General features: G+C 41.5%; 1 protein-coding gene across 1 annotated transcript in view; it reads left to right on the top strand.

Annotated features, from left to right (window-relative positions):
• The window catches only part of LOC122801169 (fetuin-B-like), a 150,441-nt gene that overhangs the window by 92,289 nt on the left and 37,114 nt on the right, over positions 1–21,038 (top strand). The window contains exon 5 of the mRNA XM_044070732.1: positions 12,911–13,018. Coding sequence (XP_043926667.1) covers positions 12,911–13,018 — 108 coding nt within the window. The remainder of the gene's footprint in view (positions 1–12,910; positions 13,019–21,038) is intronic.

Here is a 21,038-nt window from a genome sequence, read left to right as displayed (position 1 = left end):
TATGAACCTATGAACTAGATCCAAGGATATAAATTTTGCTTGTGACATAAATAAGAATGTTGGTGAGAAACATGTGTGTCTCAGAAGATCTCCATGCCGCGGATGGTCCCCAACCATGTGAAGCAGAGTCCATCCATAACCGTATTTAAGTGTAACTTTGACCAAGGATGGGAAATCAGAAATTCAACACAGGTCTGGCCCCCATGTCTCTGATAGACAGAGGCAGACAGTAATGCCCAAACTAACATAAATTCACCCACATAACCAAATGCCTATGATATATGGGATGCAATTTAGTTGGATTGCACAGCTGGGCTTATAATCATTAGCCTAGTGTATAATTATGAGCCTATGTTGTAGGATGGACAACAAACTGGCTAAAAGACAGATCCCACACAGTGTGTGTGTGGTGCTTCATCAGAAAGTATGAAAGTAACCAGTGATGTCCCTCAGGGCTCAGTGCTGGGACCTCTATTTTGGTATTTACTTTTCAGTTCTCTAAACAGAGAGCCAAGAGCACAGTGTAGGTCCCTCATCAGAAAGTATGAAAGTAATTGGTAGTGTCCCTCAGAGCTCGGTACTGGAGCAGCTGATTTGTGGTAATTACTTGTCAAATCTCCAAATAGAAAGCCAAGATGTCTGGCTACAAAGTCTGCAAAATGGAAGTTGTTGTTAAGTCATGCTAAGACACTCAAACCCTCTGGGATGAACTCTCCCTAGTAAACTCTTGATGCACAAAAATTGACTTAAACTAAATGCTAAAATGTGTACCATCACTTTTGATAGACATGCCCTCCCCTCATCATACTATATAACTACTACAAAGTGAAAATGTAATCAGAGACCTTGGTACTTGGGTTGATAACTCCCTCTCATTCGACCATTATGTGACAATGGTTGTCAGGAAATTAATTTAATTAGTCCATTTAATTACCAAAGGAATATCACTGATGTCTTTATACTCAGCAATGATCGAGCCAGTTATTCAGTACAACACCCTCTTTGGGATGTATCGCAATAAAAACATCAAACAATTAAAAAGACACCAAAGGTTCATAACCAAAAAGATCACAGGCCTAAAGTCCTAAGCTCCCAAGAGAGACTGGAATCTCTATCCCTTTATTCAATGTCTTATAGACTTTTGAGGGAATATTTCTGTCTTACTTATCTTGCCATTAGAAAAACGATTGATCTTGAACTCTTGTCTCCACATGTCCAGTAACTTCACCAATATGAGAAACAGGAACTTAAATCTTCACTGACAGATAAATAGAGCAAGGAGCAGGTTTATCATCCATCACCTCCTGCATGTCATTGTCTTCCTTTAAGCATAACCTAGATGACTGGATGGATATTATCAAATTTAGTCCAGGATTAACTGGTATGGCCCTCCTGCATAAAAGAGGTTCAGCCTGGTAGAGGGTACTGGTAATGTATGAATGTTCACATGACACAGTAGCCTTGGAATATCAACAAATTTATGAAAATTATATTGATCCTCTCTCTATCTATCTCAGTTGATTCCACTTGGAGTACATTATGGATCAATGCTTAGTCCTCCTTTTCATCATGTTATTATTACTATGTCCTATTTTTTCTGCACCAGATGTTTTTCTGCCTGCTCCCAACTTTAGGCTAATTTTACTCTGATACAAGCCTGACTAGTTGATTCAGGTCTCCACCATAATGATACCAAAACCAATATTATGCAATTTACATCTACTGCTACAGACTCTTCCCGGTTCCAAATCTTGTCAAGGGACAAGTGCTCCCTGAAGTCGCAAGTTCAGTCAAAATAATGGATGTTATAACAAATCAGGTACTGAGACTTGCATTTTGAAACGGCAGCACTTAGAATAAATCAAAAACTTCTTTACAATGCCTGTCTGCACTTTTTGATGCAAGTGCAAGTGACAAACCTTTGGACATGGTGCTTGCAGTTGATTCTATGTACTCTAGATTATGTAACAAGATAGGCAGGTGGTTTGAATCTAGCAGTGATTAACTAGTATGTCTCTAAGTGATAGGTAAAAATGGCTTTACCTATAGGCCTAATGTGTATATTTAACTCAGGAGAAGCATTTACACTGAGAAAGGGAACCCCCATCAATTTCTAGAGACTTAAACCTTGCCTGTGAAATAAAGGTATGTTTCCTAGAGACTACCCTTCTGTGGAGCAGGCTTCCCATGCATGTGAAGCAGAGTTCCTCCCTAACCTAGTTCTAGTGTAACTTGGACAACTGGATGGGGAACCGGAAATTCACCTCTAGTTTGAAACTTATAAATGCCTGTAAATGTTTTTTATTTTATTTATTTATTTAGTTGACATTTGTTTACCGGGATGGTTCAGCTGGATCAATAGAGACCCATTTTCAGTGGAGGCCTGAGGAGAAAAGCTCTGCATACAATTATTAAAAAAAATTACAAGAAACATACAAACAATAATAAATGGCATGCATATAAAAACAATAATGTTTACATTACATATTATACATACACAGTGGTAAGAATGTTGGAAAACATCACATGGCAATGGAGAGTAAATGGCATGATATTATGTAAGTGCAGTGAGGAGAGTCAGACTTTTATCTAATGACATTGTATTCAGCGAGGCTAATGGCAGGACAAAAGAGAAAACTTGTTTAGTAAGAAACATAAAGCATAAGAGTAATGAATGAGGCTAGCCTCAGATATAACAATTTAGAATTAATGAGAATTGTAAATATTTACAACTGCCTTAATTGAGGGGTACAACCTGGAGTAGACCATAAGCATAGACAATTATTTGTTAGGTGTTCCTTAAGCAGCATTTTGAATATGGATGAGTTAGTAATGTTGAATATATGTTGGGGAACTGAGTTCCAGGCTTGGGAAATCTGTTTAGAGAAGATAGCATCTTCAAAACTGCTGTTGACTTTTCTAACATTTAAAATTAATTTGTTGATAGATCACAAAGGCCTACTACTAGAGTATGGTATAACTAGATTTTTGAGTGCTGGACATTTATCTGGCTAGTGTATGATGGAATGGGTAATACTGAGTTGGTTTAGAAATATGAGGTTAGGAAACTGAGTCCATTTTAGTTCTTTAAGGACTATGCAGTCGTGTGATCTATGTGGGTGATTTGCAGCAAACCTGGCCATTTTATTGTAGCATGTCTCAAGTTTGTTAAGGTCTGATTTTCTTAGATTTGTGAAGATCGGGGAGGCATTTAATAGGGTGGAAAGTAAATGGGTTCTGACTATAGACTCTTTAGATGTTTGGGTAAGGAAAGATTTGGATCTAAACAGGGTACCTAGTTTAATATGTCGCTGCTTGAAAATATTGTCTGATTTCTGTAGTAAGGGTTTGCTCTGCTAACTTCTCAAAAAGAGTACACGGGGATTGATGATGTATATTGTATAGTTACGTTCTGGACCAGACTTGGATGGGAATGGAAGAAAGCATAGGGATTAACCAGACACTACCAGGAGGTGGACAGCCAATAGCAGTAGAAATGCCTGTGGAGTCGCAGTGAAGAAAATACCGGTAAGCCGTCTGTGCTGTATTCTACCCTAACCACTACAGCCTAGAAAACCTACCCTATAAGGATACCCACTACGGGACTCTGCTTACGCCCCCTGAGGAGCTTTCAAAATATAGCGCCCCCCCAAGACATAATTAAGGTCTGTCCGTGCTGCATTCTACCCTAACCACTACAGCCTAGAAAACCTACCCTATAAGGATATCCACTACAGGACTCTGCTTAAGCCCGCTGAGGAGCTTTCAAAAGATAGCCCCCCCCCAGACATAATTAAGGTGTATGCACTGCTGCTTTATTGTAACATAAGTGCTACTAGTGTTAACATTACTGTAGTGCCTGTGCTTTTCCATGCGTTTGCTAAGCAGCCTACAGCAGTCTATTTCTTTACCCCTTAATTACCCACTAAGCTGTACGTTATAAGTTTTTGCCACTAGGTGGCACTGCTCACCCACTAAAGTATAAAGACCAATTCATTCTTTTTTTCTGTTCTCTCCCAAAACTATCCCCCACACTCTTAGCACATTTTCCCCACTGGCCTGCTTTGTCTTGTGCATAGTTCAATTACCTTTCTCCCCCCACACTCCCAAGCCTTGACTCACCTCTGCTGTTCCTACTTCCTCCAAGCTCCCACATTTCAGTTACAGCTGACTGATTGGCTTCTGCCTGCCACCTTCACTCCAGCTCTTCCTGCTCTGTTCGCCCTATGGGCTCACTCTGCTTCCCTACTCTGCCCCCAAATCGCACCCACCCCCACTATGCCTACATTTATTTCAACACCAAAACCCTCCCTCTCTCAATCAACCAATCATCTCCACTCTCTAACCCCTCCCCTCTTTAACTCCATCTGTCAATTACAACCACCCTAACCCCACCCATTAGAGTCCCTATAAACTTCTATTCTACTTCATCTATATACTTATTCAATCTGCCCTACTTATTTTATACTGCTAAAATACACATACACACCTCTACCATGACTTGTCTCCTACCTCAACCATTTCTCACCCCATCTATCTGCATTCTATTCTTACTCCCTTTATACCATGCCACCTCCTACTCCTTTAACCAACTCCACCCCTCCTTCTATCCTACCCCCACACTCCCAACCCCCTTCCTCATCCCACTAAAACACATTTTCACAACATATCCGCCTCCCTAGTTCAACCCAACCCACTCCACTACTTCAAATTAAAACTTTCCCCCTCTCAACTAAAATGCTACAAACCTAAACTAATTCCTTACTGTCCACAAATATTAAATACCAAATCAAAAATGTTACTACCCTTCCTCAACTACCTCTGTTTAGCAGTAACATACATCCAAATCCTGGGCTAAATACTTCCTCTAGTCCCAATCCTCCTGTCACAAGCAATAAAATCAACCACAAAAACCTCAAATTCTTCACCATGAATGCCCAAAGTCTAAAAAACAAAGTAACCCACTGTCATGCCTGGCTTAACTACAACCTACCCGACATTGTAGCCATCTCTGAAACCTGGTTAAAACCTCTTATTTGTGACTCTGAAATCCTCCCTCTTGGATTCCAATCCCTCAGACATGATCACTTAAATAGAAAAGGGGGTGGGGTAGCCTTAATCTACTCTAACTTGCTGTCCATCTCTCCCTACCCCAATCCTATCCCTCCATTCAACAATGTAGAACTAGTAATAGGCCTACTAAAACTAAATAACCACAAAAGCATTTGTATCATTGCCCTCTATATGCCCCCTGGTAATAACATCAACACTCTTGAAGAAATCCTCCTCTGGACCTCTACTAATATTAAGCTAGACTTGGAGATGTAAATAGCGACTGAAATAACATCAACAACCCAAATCCCACCATATTCATCAAGTTATATAACCACACCCAACTAACTAACTCCATCACCAGACCCAAAAAAACAAACCCTCCAGGTACCACTCTAGACTAGATCCAAGTATCCCACCCTAATAAAGTCATAAACTCTGGCATTATCCCTGACCCTATAGGAGACCACTTGCCATCTTTCATCCACAGAGCTACCCACTCCACTCCTCACCTATGCCAATATACCCACACACATAACCTCACAAACTTTAACCCCACTACTTTCTCTGATGCCCAAAAACAAACTGCAACCCCCCTAAAAACTCTACCTCTTGACAATGGCATAGAATTCTTCAACTCAACCTTCTTAAGCATCATCAACTCCCTAGCTCCACCAAGAACAAAAAGGGTAAAAACCAAGACCGCCCCATGGCTAACCAAAGACACCAAAAAACTTATGCTGCAAACAGATAAATCCTGGAAAACATGCCATCAAAATAAACAGCCAGAAATTCTTCTTAAATATAACCAACTCCACAAAGGTTGGATGATGTGGGGATAGTGAATCAGGAAGTGAAACAGATTAGCAAGGAGGAAGTAAGGACAGCTATGAAGAGGATGAAGAATGGAAAGGCTGTTGGCCCAGATGACATACCAGTGGAAGCATGGAGCTGCTTAGGAGAAATGACAGTGGAATTTTTAACCAGATTGTTTAATGAAATTTTGGAAAGTCAGAGGATGCCTGAGGAGTGGAGAAAAAGTGTTCTGGTACCTAGCTTTAAGAATAAGGGTGATGTGTAGAGCTGCAGTAACTACAGAGGGATAAAACTGACCAGTCACAGCTTGAAGTTATGGGAAAGAGTAGTGGAAGCTAGGTTAAGAAGGGAGGTGATGATTAGTGATCAGCAGTATGGTTTCATGCCAGGAAAGAGCACTACAGATGCAATGTTTGCTCTGAGAGTGTTGTTGGAGAAATACAGAGAAGGTCAGAAGGAGTTGCATTGTGTCTTTGTAGACTTAGAAAAAGCATATGACAGGGTGCCTAGAGAGGAGTTGTGGTATTGTATGAGGAAGTCGGGAGTGGCAGAGAAGTATGTAAGAGTGGTACAGGATATGTACGAGGGTAGTGTGACATCAGTGAGGTCTGCGGTGGGAGTGACAGATACGTTTAAGGTGGAGGTGGGATTACATCAAGGATCAGCTCTGAGCCCTTTCTTATTTGCAGTGATGATGGACAGGTTGACAGATGAGATCAGCCAGGAGGCCCCGTGGACTATGATGTTTGCAGATGACATTGTGACATGTAGTGAGAGTAGGGACCAGGTTGAGGAGACCCTGGAGAGGTGGAGATATGCTTTAGAGAGGAGAGGAAAGAAGGTCAGCAGGGCTAAAACAGAATATATGTGTGTAAATGAGAGGGAGGGTAGAGGAATGGTGAGGATGCAGGGAGTAGAGTTGGTAAAGGTGGATGAGTTTAAGTACCTCGGATCAACAGTTCAGAGTAATGGTGAGTGTGGAAGAGAGGTGAAGAAGAGAGTACAGGCAGGGTTGAATGGGTGGAGAAGAGTGTCAGGAGTGATTTGTGACAGATGGGTACCAGTAAGAGTAAAAGGGAAGGTCTGCAAGACGGTAGTGAGACCAGCTATGTTATATGGGTTGGAGACAGTGGCACTGACAAAAAGGCAGGAGTCAGAGCTGGATGTGGCAGAGTTAAAGATGTTAAGATTTGCACTGGGTGTGACTAGGATGGACATGATTAGGAATCAGTATATTAGAGGGTCAGCTCAGGTTGGATAGTTTGAAGACAAAGCAAGAGAGGCGAGATTTGTTGGTTTGGATATGTGCTGAGAGGGATGCTGGGTATATTGGGAAAAGGATGCTAAGGATGGAGCTGCCAGGTAAGAGGAAAAAAGGAAGGCCTACGATAAGGTTTATGGATGTGGTGAGAGAGGACATGCAAGTGGTTGGTATGAAAGATCATGATGCAGAGGACAGGAAGAAATGGAAACAGATGATCTGCTGTGGCGACCCCTAATGGGAACAGCCGAAAGAAGATGATGATCAGAGATAAAAAGTTCTACTATATTAAACTCCAGTCTAACCAATCAAAAAAACCCAAACATTTCTGGAATTCCATTAATTCTCTTCTCAAACCAGGCACCAAAAATAACCCCTGCCCTGACTCCAGCAAATCTGATCTTGAAATAGCCTCCCTGTTCAACTCCTTCTTCACCAGTTCCATAGCAGAGCTGACAAAGACCTCCCCTAACAATAACCCTTCCCCTCAACCTATCCAATCTTCCACACCCCCACACAGCCCTCTGCCCCCAATCCCCCCAATATTTGAACTTAAGCCCATCTCAACCTCCCACATAAAAAAATACTCTCTAAATTAAAACCATGCTCCAATGCCCCTGACAAGATTCCATCTTCCTTCCTAAAAATAACCGCAAACGGTATCACTCTCCCCATCAGCATCTTGATCAATAGATCCATCCAGGAATCTTATGTGCCCAGATTAAGGCATTTATCCTACCTCTCCATAAAGGAGGCAAAAATAATAGCATCTCTAACTTCTACCCCATAGCTATCTATTCCCCAATCTCAAAACTCCTAGAAAAATGCATCCACCTACAGCTTATGCTATTCCTAGCCAATCATCAACTAATTACTCCAACCCAACATGGTTTCCGACCTGGTCATAGTACTATCACCACCGTTCTCTCTTTCTTAGACACAGTAAATCTTGCCCATGACTCTGGAAAAATAGTTTCTACAGTTCTACTTGATCTCTCCAAGGCATTCGATACTATCTCCCGCACCCACCTCTTAAACTACCTTTCTAGCCTTCATCTCTCCCAGAATTCTTTATCCTGGTTCTCAAGCTACCTCTCTGACAGGTCTCAAGCCATGAAATGGAGGAAAGGCACCTCATCCTTCTTTCCTACCCCCACTGGGGTACTCCAGTGATCCATACTTGGTCCAATGTTGTTCAACATCTTTATCAATGATTTCCACAGTCATACCCAATACCAAAATCGTACAATATGCAGATGACTCAACTTTAGTCTGCTGTGCCTCTAACCTCTCAGAGCTTCAAACAGTGACCCAAACTGCTTTCTGCTCCACCGAAAACTGGATGCTCCAAAACCACCTCTCACTAAATGACAACAAATCCAACATACTATTATTCTCTCCCTCAAAAGTTTCCTCTCTTGATAAAAACTCATTCCAAATTAATAGCCAAAACAATGCTCCCATAGAGGTTGTTCCCTTTGCTAAACTACCTGGGGTAACTATTAATGAATACCTAAAATTCGACACTCACATCCAGCAAAACATTAAGAAAACTCATGTAAAACTTGGTATGCTATACAGAAACATCCACTTTCTTTCACCTCCCACCAGACAAACTCTTGCCACTACCTAGCTACTCCCCTCACTATTGTATGGCGTTCCCCTTCTAACAAACCTATCCGCCTCTCTCTCCTCTAAACTGGAAGTCTGTTATAATAAGATTTCTAAATTTGCCACCAAAGCCAAATTCTCCTCCCATCATTGTACTACCCTTCATTTGTTAAATTGGCTTGAACTCTCCAACCATCTAGGCTATCTCCAAATTACTACAGCCCACAGAATAATTTTTCAACCTACTAAGTGCCCGGCTCTAACCAACATCCTCCAGCCTTACACCCCTCAGAGAACTCTGAGATCAACTCACCAAAACCTAATCACTGTCCGCAAACCCAATCGTCCTGCTGGTCAGCTTCTGCTATCCTTTTCCTTAACTAAAAAATGGAATTCTCTTCCATCCTCGCTAAGGACTTGTGAAAACTTTGAAACCTTTAAAACTCAGCTACACTCCTACCTTTCCTCTAACAGGAAATGCACCTGTTCTCTCCCCACATAGTCTAATAATCTTTTCTCCCCTAAACTCCTGTCTAACTCTGAGCACAAGCTAACAAATGTAAATATTGTAAATGTCACAACTGCATAACTTACAAATAACCTTTACCACCTTTTTCTTTCTTTCCCTTCTTAATCTTTTTCCCCCTCACAATCAAGTTTCCACTGCCATCCTAAATATTTAGATACAGTATAATCAAGAAATTGATTCCTGTTCTTTAGATTAAAATACAATTGTAAACATGTTTTCTTTACTATGATTGTATCTATAACTACACTATGTAATGCTATCCTAAATATTTTGACAGTATGTAACCAAATAATTTATTCCTGTTCTCTTGCACAAAATGAAATTTTAATTGTGTTTTCTTTACTATGAGTGTATCTGTAAATACACTATGTAATGCAGAGCTTTTCTGTCCGGGCCTCCACTGAAAACGGGCTCCCTGAGCCCAGTGGACTTCCCCAGTCATCAAACTGGAAATAAATAAATAAATAAATATGTACCTTTTTGATTGTTTGGGCTATGTGTTTATCATATTTTAAGCAGTTGATGGTGATGCCTAGCAGTTTGGTGTAGTTGACAGGTTCGATTTTGGTGTTGTTTTTGGAGTATATTAAAACACCACAGCGGCACCAGGTAAAGGTGTAAATGAAAACCAATAACCCAAAAAACACCAAAAATGCACGATGAGGACACCAATTTAATTGGTGCCCTCATCGTGCATTTTTGTTTTTTCGGTTTTTGGAGTATATGCTGAAGGGAAAGGAGAGCTGGAGTGTTTTTTGATTTTTAAATAGCATTAGTTTTGTCTTATTGGGGTTAAGTATGAGTTGATTGTTGCAGAGGTATTCTTCTATATCTGAGAAGGATATTTGTATTTTGCAGAGGGCCCCAGGGAGGGATGGGGCTCTGCAGATGAGTGAGGAGTCATCTCATATTTTATGATGGTTGCTGAGTTAGAACTGAGTTTATTGGTGAAAATAGTAAAAAGTAGTGGTCCAAGTATTGAACCTTGTGGGACACCGACTGAGACAGGAAGCAGAGTTGAGATTTGATTTTGCCATTTAACTGCTTGTCTTGATGACAGGTAGCTGCAGAACCATGAGATGGTGGGTTAGGAGAGGTTTAGAGAGGCTAGTTGATTAAGAAGTTGTTAATGGGAGTCAGTGTCAAAGGCCTTTGGCATGTCTAGGAAAATAGATGATATGTATTCATTGTTATTTCTGAGCTAGATTATTTTGTGTGTGAAGCTTATAAGGGAAGTAGTGGTACTATGTTTGGATAAAAGCTATGCTGGGAGCTGGAGAGCAGATAATTTTTTGTTAGGTATGGCAAGAATTGGAAGTGAATACACTTTTCAAGAATGTTGGCAATGGGGAGGATAGCGATTGGCCTACATTTTGGTAATTCCATGGATGCACCTGCTTTATGTAGTGGGATAATGTGTGAGATTTTCCAAATCTTTGGGACATATTGTTCAGAGATGGAGTGGTTGATTAGTATAGAGACTGAATAAGGGATGGCATTGGCTGCTAGTTTCAGAAATTCATTTCATAGTTGGTCTGCTGCAAGGGATGAAGGTTTTAGTTTGTTGAGTAGACTGCAGATGTAATTAGTTTGCACTGGTTTCATAGAGAAGGAATTAGTTTGTGGAGTTGAATTGGGGAGGAGTTAGAGTGTTATTGTTGTTGTCTGTTATCGGAGGCAGTATAGAGTTTGTAAATGTTCTACCAAGCCCTTGCTTTCACTACTAAGGATACCAGAACTTGTCAGAGATTTGGGATGCATGGCTAGGCTTAAAAAGGTCCGAGTGGTCATAAGCCTAGAAAACACATATGAACCTGTAACCACTTTACAATATACAATACCAAATTATACTTTTTTTTTTATTTATTTGCTTTATAGTGATGGACACTGCCTCCCCACCTTGTAATTTTTCTTGGAGCTGTAAACTCCTGCCATTACATCATGAAGAACTAATGCCATAATGCTTCACTTCTTAATGTATATGCTACTATATTTGAATTGCTAACTGCAGCAACAGGAAAATCTTATGTTCTAGAAAGACAAGTTATCAACTTTGTCTTGCAGGTGAAACATCTCAAATTAAAGCTAAACAAGTAATGATGTAGTGAAATCAAACAAAAATAAGTAAGTAGATGCTCTACTAAAGAAGGATGTTGTTTTTAATTACCTAGAGTAATTTTCCAGTAAACATAAACCATGCTTAATTACTGTTGTGACATTGTTTTGTGGGTGTGGTCACAAAGAAGAGTTGGTTAGATAGTGAAATCAAAACTTCAGAACAACTTAGTACAGTCACATTCTTTTTTCAGAACTACTTTTAACTAAACATTTGGTTATACCTAGAAATGAAATTAACAATAAAACAAAGGTGCATGGAATGCCTGGACAGACATTTTAATGGACTTGATGACAGTGCACACAGGTGTTGCTACTGTTCAGATTTGCTTGTTATCTAACATCTAAACTTCAGCAAACATAAAGCAGTACAACCACCAAATCTTTAGTTGAGTATCCAAGTAGAGCTCACCACTGTATGTTGTTGTGTCTTTCGGCTTATGGTTAGGGGTCGCCACAGCAGAACTCCGGTCCGCTGATGTTTGGTAGTCGATTTTTATGTGCCAAGTTACTAGCCCTGATGCACACCCTTCAATGAAGGCACGCCCATTCACGCATGCCTCCACACAGAAGACGCTCTAACTGAGAATCGAACGTGACAATGTCTTGCTGTAAGGCGACAACTCTACCGCAGCACCACTACCGCTCACCACTGTATGTATGTATCTAAAAGAAATATGTTGCAGTGGCATATGTCCACACCATTCTATACATCTCAAAGAAACATCCAGTTATTTGATCCATGATAAAGTGATAGATCCCACAGCAAAGCCTTAATTCAGATCTCCTCATCTCACACAGATCCCTAGTTATGCAGCTGTTTTGGTGACTCGTTCATTTCCTTCGCTGTCGCAAAGACGTGAATCTGTATGATTTGGCAAATTCTTCTTAGAATGTATTTTAGGAAGGTTCTCAAACCTCATCTGATAGCAAACTGGGAATGTAACTAACTATGGTATATATAGATTGGGGTGACTAATCTCCATTTCCTTTTGAGATTTCATTATTATTAGAAGTAGCAGTAGTACTAGTTTTATTACACTACTTTTTACCATGAACATGTGTACAATTTTCAGTTCTTGTATGTCCACCATAGGATGTCTGTATGCTCTTTCTAAACATGCAAAAATCTGTGAGTGACAGGAATATGTTATTTACTTTGTATGGACTGCTTTACTTTCGGTGAAAGTTCAATAGTTGCATTTTTCTGTTCAGGTATTTAATGCAAATATTTTGAGTGTTTACCTGTCTTATACTGTGCAATTTCCACATATATGTTTCATTCCTTGTTTATTCCTTAAAACACCTCGAGATTGTTGTAAATAATCTTGTATTGTAGACTGCATGATAGTTTTAAAGTGTATACCATATGATCCTGTGAGATTTACTGAACAGTCCTCCAGTAAAAATGGGCTATGCCCTTTTTGTATTTCTTGATCAACTTGTAGAATTAAGTACATTTTGTAAGATGGTTTATGTACTCTTTGACAGTCACTCTCTTAATTAAACCTCTTTCTTCACTGTAGGTCACACCTGTTCCTGTAAACTATATAGAATTCACTATAGAGGAGATGAACTGTAGCAAAGACACCTCTGATCTCCAGTCCTGTGAACCCTTTCATGATGGTAGTGCTGTAAGTTTTGTCAGTCTTAAAAATGGTATTGATTCTTATAAGAGCTTAGTGAAAATATATGCATTTGTGAGCATGATTTTTCCATCCCTTATATGTTACCCTTGATATAGTAATGAAGTAGAATTCTGAATAAGTCAGGGAAACACTAAATTATTCAGATAATTCTGAATCTGTTTTAAATTCTCTTGCCCATTAGATACCATCATACTGAAAATGGATCTGTGAATTTTACATCTTGTGTTTTTAATACTATTTGTTTGCATATATTTCTAAACATTTCCATATTCTAGAAATCAAAAGGACTCTGGTATGGGTAAAACTTGTCAGATAAATCCTGTTCTACCATGTGAAGTTCTATGGTCTTATATTTCTTACATTTTGTATAAATAACTATACATTTCTTATATTATCCAATGCCTGAACAGTAAAGAAGTGAAGTGTTCTAGCAGATGTGAATCCCTGACTAGCATCACAGTAATATATGTAATTTGGGGAGGTGAAAGTGTGCGCCTCACAAGGGATGTAGTGGGACTTATCCCTAGAATAAAGATGTGTGTGTGTGTGTGTGTGTGTGTGTGTGTGTGTGTGTGTGTGTGTGTGTGTGTGTGTGTGTGTGTGTGTGTGTGTGTGTGTGTGTGTGCGTGCGCGCATGCGTTTTATTGTTTTTCTTTAACAGTTTTGTAAATTATTTTTTTGGAAAACCATTAATTGAAGTAGTGTGCTTCAATGGAGCATAGGTGAATCCTGTGTAACTGCATTTACAAATCAAATTTTGCAATGATATATAGCAGTTTAACATAGGATCCATAAAATGACTTTGCCAAAACTTGCACACATTTAAAAGTTGTCACCATAGCAACAATCAATCAATTAAAATGAGCATGGGAACATTTTTACATTAAAATATGCTACAAATTATACATGTATCATATATAAATTACTAAAAACAACATTAAAACTGCATAAAAAGAGAATTGATGTACTTGGATGTTGCTTGGCATGGATATTAGCCCATGCTCAGGAACTATAAAGGACATCTGGCAGTATCTTTACCTTGTACACCCCTTACATCTTACTGTACTTATATGATACCTAAGCAGGATAACAATGCAGTGCAGCACTTAGTATTGCCACCTCACAGCACCTGGTTCACCAGTTCAGCCCATGACTGGAATACCAGCAGTGTAGAGTCTGCATGCCTTCCTTCTGTTTCCATGGATTTTCAGCAACTTAATCTGCTCCCACCCATTGTGGGGGGGGGGGGTGAAACTTTCAGGCAGAGTGCCAGACTAAGGCAAAACCCCCAATTCCTTGAAAGTGTTTATGTGTGTAAAAAGTTTTTTTTTTTTGGAGGGGGACAAATAGGGAAGATGTGACAGTTCCGTAGTTTGATTAAGTACTGTCTCTATTTTTCTTTTTTCAAAGTGCATCAGTGAGGCAGAGGAGAAGACAGAAAGAAAGTGGGGAGAGGAATATCAGCTTAAGTGGAAGAAGGGAAATGCAGGGGAATGGAAAATAAACAAATAAGGACCACAGTGAAATAGAGCGACAAAGAAATGCACACATGGGACATAACAGTAGAAGGGAAATGAATAGATTATAAATAGAGTGGAACAACACATAACTATAATATATGGCAAGTATAAATATAACCACATGGAATGTTAAGGTGATCACTAAAACAGTGAAAAGAAAGAGGATTTATAATATACTGAGGAAGGAGGAAGTCAAAATAGCAATGCTACATGAAACTCATCTAAATATTGACAAACAAAATAGATTACAACATAGAAGGTATAAGATATTAGCCCAGACTAACATTAATGACAGTGCAGTCCATGTGTAGGGGTTATCACTTTTTAGAGCAGACAGAACACAGTATCTCAGTAGTAAGTCCAGAGGGGGAGGGGTCTGCATATATATATCAATAACAATGGGTGCACCAGTTGTGACATAGTATACTCGTACTGCTCAGATAATCTAGAAATTTTGTCACTGAAATTTAGACCCTTTTATCTACCCAGGGAATTTAAGAGCATCTGCATCACAGCTGTCTACAGTCCTCCCAGTGCTAATCCAAATGAAGCAATGACCACATTATACCAGGCTATAAATGAACTGCAAAACTGGAATCTAGATTGTGTTCATATAGTAGCAGATGACTTTAATCAGGCCAACTTGAAAGTGGTTTACAATATGTGTGTGATGCCCATGCCCTGGCCCAGCAATCAAGGAGCCTCAATCCTCACCACTAACACCAGAGAGGGCATCTCATATATGAGGTAAGGGTAACAAATACACACAGTAAAGTGCAATTTCCCTTAAGAGTACACAGAGATCACAGTCAGTCTGAGGCTGGTTGCTCCCTTGCTCCCCATGTCCCCAATAAGACTCCCCACTGGCAGAGTTATAGGGTCCAGATCTCAGCCTAGCTGGGTAAGCTAAAATCTCCAGCACCTTCTCTGTCCAACCAGTGCTTCATGTCCCTGCCCAAGTAGCTGACACACACACACTTTGAGATAAGAATTCACACAACCATACAGACACTTCTGGAGAAGGCTAGCACAGGTTCTCCAGCTGTGCCCCTTTTACCCATTGTTATCAGTTACTCAAAGGACCTTAAAAGGGTGTCTAATTATTACTGTGCAATATTATTATCCAATTTGTAGATGTGACTAAACAGTCAAGGCTTATTAGGGTGGCTTTGTACAGTTTTACCAAAGGCATGCAAGTACTCTTAAGAGCTTAACTTATCTCTAAACAAAACAACCACAGTTGAAAAGGTTTTAAAATATTTAATAATAAACAATTAAAGCCACAAGACAATACTCTCTACTACACAGTCATTGCTAGTCAAGAGTTCAAAGATCACACAGAAATACTTAAAATAAATCAGTAGCACAGTTCTGACATCACAGAAAAACACTTAGTCTAATCTTTCTAATTTCTAGCTATCTACAAGTAAACACACTTCTAAAATAACTTACTTACATAGAGCATAAGGCAGTGCTGAGCTGGATGTTCAAGACAAAAATGCTCAATAATCTCTCGTTCTCACTGTTTAAATTGAAACTGCAGTTGTGATAAAACATTACATCATTTCACACTTTCCTGGTGTTCCCAGGCTGACAGAAACTGCATTTACATTCTTTTACACTTAGAGCAATAAAGGACATTCCACATGTAAATTCTGGTCATTAACTTTAGCCTTAAAACAATAGGCAGGAAGCCTTCATCTAGCTGGACTGGAGCCGACTTTAGATCAAAGGGTCACAACATGCTTTTATTGGGTCAGTAGACAGCACTGTTGCCACATTTTTGTAACAGCATTTTTTTCATTTAAGACAACAAGCCTGTGATTCATATATATATTTACAAATGGTAGAATTATGTATAAAATTATATCTGGCTAGGCTGGCAGCCTTCACCCATCTCTACCAGTCTTCACATCCCCCCTGGAGAACTCAAGCTAGTTTTTCATGTGACCCTTGAGAAACGCCTCTTGAGAGGGTTAGGTCTATCTGTGTAAACCTACCTCATTCCCTGTCTTGAGAGCCCGTCTGCATTGGCATTGCTACTCCCACTGTGGTGCTGCACTGACATATCATATGCTATCAATCCTAGGCTCCATTTTAGCAACTTGGCATTTTGCTGGCTGGCTCTGATTAACCATATTAGGGGGTTGTGATCTGTCATAACAGTAAATTTCCTTCCATACAGATAAGGCTGAAGTTTCTGCAGTGCCCACACTATGGCTAGACATTCCTTTTTTACAGCTACGTAGCATTCCTCACTGGGTTGGAGCCTACGACTTAGGTAAACCACTGGGTGCTCTTCCCCCTCTGAAGAAATCTGGCTAAGTACAGCCCCAACCCCATGGTTTGAAGCATCCACCTGCACAACAAATTCTTTGTTGTAATCTAGACTGGCTAACACAGGAGGTCCTCCCAAAGCTTCTTTAAGCTTCTGGAATGCCTGCTCACATGCTGGGGTACACACTACTTTATCTGTTCTGTTCTTCCTTGTCAGGTCTGTGAGGGGAGCAGCTATGGTACTGTAACTGGGGATGAACTTTCTGTAGTGCCCTGCTGTCCCTAAAAATGCCCTCACCTGCCTTTTAGTAACAGGTGCAGGCCATGCCTGAATGGCTTCTACTTTGGCAGGTTCTGGCCTTATCTTACCACTCTCCACTCTATGTCCTAGGTAGGAGACCTCTGCCCTACCCACCTGACATTTGTTCAGCTTAATGGTCAACCCTGCCCTCTGTAGTTTGACCAGCACCTCCCTGACATGCTGAATGTGCTCTGGCCAGGAATGGCTGTAAATGGCAATATCATCTAGGTAAGCAAAGGCAAACCCTCTGGCTTCTACTAGGATATGATCTACCAGCCTCGTGAAAGTCGCTGGGGCATTCTTCATCCCAAAGGGCATTTTTGTGACCTCATAAAAGCCAAAAGCAGTCACAAAGGCTGACTTCTCTTTAGCACTGGGAGTCAAGAGCACCTGCCAGTAACCCTTGGTAAGATCAATGGTTGTAAGATACTTAGCCCCACCCAGCTGCTCTAGGGCCTCATCTGTCCTAGGCGTGGGGTAAGCATCCGACTATTTAATTTCCTGTAGTCCACAGAGAACCTGGTTCTGCCATCCTTCTTTGGCACCAGCACCACTGGAGAGGCCCAGGGACTGTTGGACTCTTGAATCACCGCTAGTTCCAACATCTCCTGTACCTCCTCCCTCCAGGTCTGTTGGACTCTCTCAGGCACCCTATAAAGGGCCTGCCTAATAGCCTTTGGGGTCTTTTATCCACCTGGTGCTGCACCAGGTGGGTGCACCCTGGTTTCCCAGTGAACATGTCCCCAAATTCCTGCAACACTGCTCGGATTTCTCGAACCTGGGTAGGAGATAGCTGCTGGGACATTGCTACCCCTTCCACTGAGGTATCAGCCTGAGCCTCACTGAGGAGATCAGTCCCCAGATCTCCCTCAGACTCCTCCTGAAATCCACTGCAAATGCTCAGCACAAGGGCCTCCCCATCATGGTAAGGTTGTGTCATGTCAACATGGTACAATTTGTGCCCCTGCCATCTGTCTAGCAGTTCCACCATGTAGTTAACATCACTTACCTTTCTTACCACCTTGTAGGGACCCTCCCAAGCTGCTTGCAGCTTGTTGTGTTTCACAGGAATGAGAACCATTACCTGCTGTCCCACAGTATACTCTCTAGCTCGAGCATTCCTGTCATACCACACCTTTTTCTGTTGTTGGGCTTCTACCAGGTTCTCCTGGGCCAAGCCCATGAGTTCCCTGAGCCTTGTCCTGAGGTTTAGGATGTATGCCACAACAGACTCCTTGTGAGACTCACACTCACCTTCCTACTCATCTCGAATTACATCTAGAGGTCCCCTCACCCTATGCCCATACAGCAACTCAAAGGGTGAAAAACCTGTGGATTCCTAGGGAACCTCTCTGCAAGCAAACAACAGATGGGGCAAATATTTGTCCCACTCCCTCTTAAAATGATCTGCAAATGCCCATAGCATGGACTTAATTGTAGAGTTTAACCTCTCAACAAGACCATTAGTCTGGGATTGGTAGGGGGTGGTCTTCATGTGCTTCACCCCACAGGACTTCCACAGACAAGCCAGCCGGTCTGACATAAAACTGGCACCTCTGTCAGTCAGTATTTCTTTTGGGAAACCTACCCTGCTGAAAATCTCTAACAAAGCATTTGCCACCTTCTCTGCCTCAATGGATGATAAAGCCACTGCCTCAGGGTATCATGTAGCATAATCCACTACCACTAGGATATACTTTTTCCCTGTGGAACTTAAGGTACTCAGAGGACCCACAATATCCATAGCTACCCTCTGAAATGGCTCCTCAATCACAGGCAAAGGCATCAAAGGAGCTCTCACCTTGTCTCCTGCCTTGCCTACCTTTTGGCACTGCTCACAGGTCCTGCAGTACCCTGTTACATCGCGGGAAATTCCAGGCCAATAGGAGTTCTGCATAATTTGCCTCTTTGTAGGTTTTATGCCCATATGACCTGCAAAGGGAATATCAAGGGCTATGGCTAGAAGCGCGAGATGGTAGGCTCTAGGCACTACCAACTGCTGTACTCTGTCACCTTCTAGCCCTCCCTCAGGGGTCCACTCTCTGAATAGTAACCCTTTGTCCCAGTATACAGATTCCCCCTTTCCTTGAGAAACAGTTACCTCTCTAGCTACCTGGCTCAGGCCTGGCAATGTAGGGTCTGACAGCTGAGCCTGTCTTAACTCTCTCCTTGCAACCCTTCCCAGCTCCCCTCTCACAGGAAGTCTGTCATCCTCTGACAGTGACTGTCAGCCTGGGTACTACTACTCACCTCTACCTTTACAGTCACTCTGCCCAAGGGGCTATCAGTACCCACAACCAGCTGTGGCTCACCATCAGTTTCACTGCTACAGAGTAGCTCCCACCCTGAGGTAACCACCTCACCAGTCCTGGCTGCAATTATGCAGTCTGTCTGGGTCTCCCCCAGGCTACCAGACCCACATGCTTGTCTCCTAGCCTGACTGCGTGTAACTGCATAAGCACATGGTACTGCCTCATCCAACTCCTTCCCTCTCAGGACATCTGCAGGATGGTAGTTTAGTACCCCTGTTGTCTCAAGACAACCTACTATTGGCATTTTGTCTTTCCCACTTACTGGCTCTTTCACCTTTTGTTCCCCACCATGCCTCTGTGGACATCTGTATGCCACATGGCTCCACTGGTTGCATTCAAAACATTTACCCTAGCTCCTGGATGTGTACCTGGACTAGTGGCTTCCCCTGCTACTGGCAGATTCTGTTGGGGCAGTCTGTGCTGCCCACCATGGGTTCCTTGAGACCCATGAGCAGTACTGGGGGTCCCCTTCCTGTGCAGGGCTGCCCTGCTTGCTAGGTATAGGTCTCCCTTCTTCTCCAACTCAACTGAAGTAGCACATTGTCTATCAGCTAACCAGATCTTTATGTCCTCAGGCAAAGTACTAAGGGCTTGTTCCCTCACCTAAAGGTCGGCCAGCCCTTTAAATGTGGTGACCTGACATCCAATCACCCACCTATGGAAATAAGTGTTCAATTTAGCAACATATTCACACACACTTTCATCTGCCTTGCGTCTATGCTCATGAAGCTTTTTCCTATACGTTTCAGGTGTCAGCTTAAACAGTTCTAAAAGACTATTTTTTACAGCAGTATAATCAAAACATGCAACATCAGACATTTTGGACAAAAAAGTTACAGCTTTACCATGGAGTAAGGGGGTCAAAAACCGTACCCAGAGCCCTTGGTCAACTTCATACTGTTTACATACCCTCTGAAACATGTGAATGAAACTATCAAAATTATCCCCCTCTTTAAACTGTGGAAGAAATTTACTGACCTTTTGTGCTTCTGGGGTCCAGTTACTCCCTTTCCCATTACCTCCATGACTCTGGTGAAGAGTCAGCATCTCCTTCTCATGCTGCCCTGCCTCTCTTGTTCCTCAGCTTGCAGATGTAACAGTTTCTCATTCTCCTCAGCCTGCAAATGTCACAGTCTCTCATTTGCTTCTAATTCCACATGCCTGGCCTCCAACTCAAGTCTCTTTAGCTTCAGCTGGATTTTTAAGTCCACTGCAGAAAGGTTGAGCTGTCCATTCTCCAAGGGAATTATATCTCCACTGCAAGTCTAATTGTCCTCCTGGTTGCTGTTTTCTGATGCAGCTGTAACCAAGGCTGCAATCAGGTCTGCCTTAGTCAAGTTTCCATGCACCCCAGTCCCCTAGCCTGGCACATCTCCGCCAGCTGGCTCCTTGTCAGCTTTCCATACTCCTCTGCTGACATGTTGCCTGCTCACCATAATTAACTAAGCTAACAAAAGAAATAAAACAATTGTGATCTGAACTCTGAGTATTCACTGCGTGGCTGTTTTAGAGTACAAAACACCTTCCAAGCTCACTGTACACAAGCTACAGGATTCACTCTACCCATACCACTACAAGCCAATTAGTATTTGCCA

Source organism: Protopterus annectens, chromosome 4.part1, assembly GCF_019279795.1.
Source record: "Protopterus annectens isolate FY-2018-M chromosome 4.part1, PAN1.0, whole genome shotgun sequence".
In the NCBI taxonomy this organism is placed as follows: Eukaryota; Metazoa; Chordata; order Ceratodontiformes; family Protopteridae; genus Protopterus; species Protopterus annectens.
Note: the sequence above shows the minus strand (reverse complement) of the source record. Positions and strands in the feature narration are given on the sequence as shown.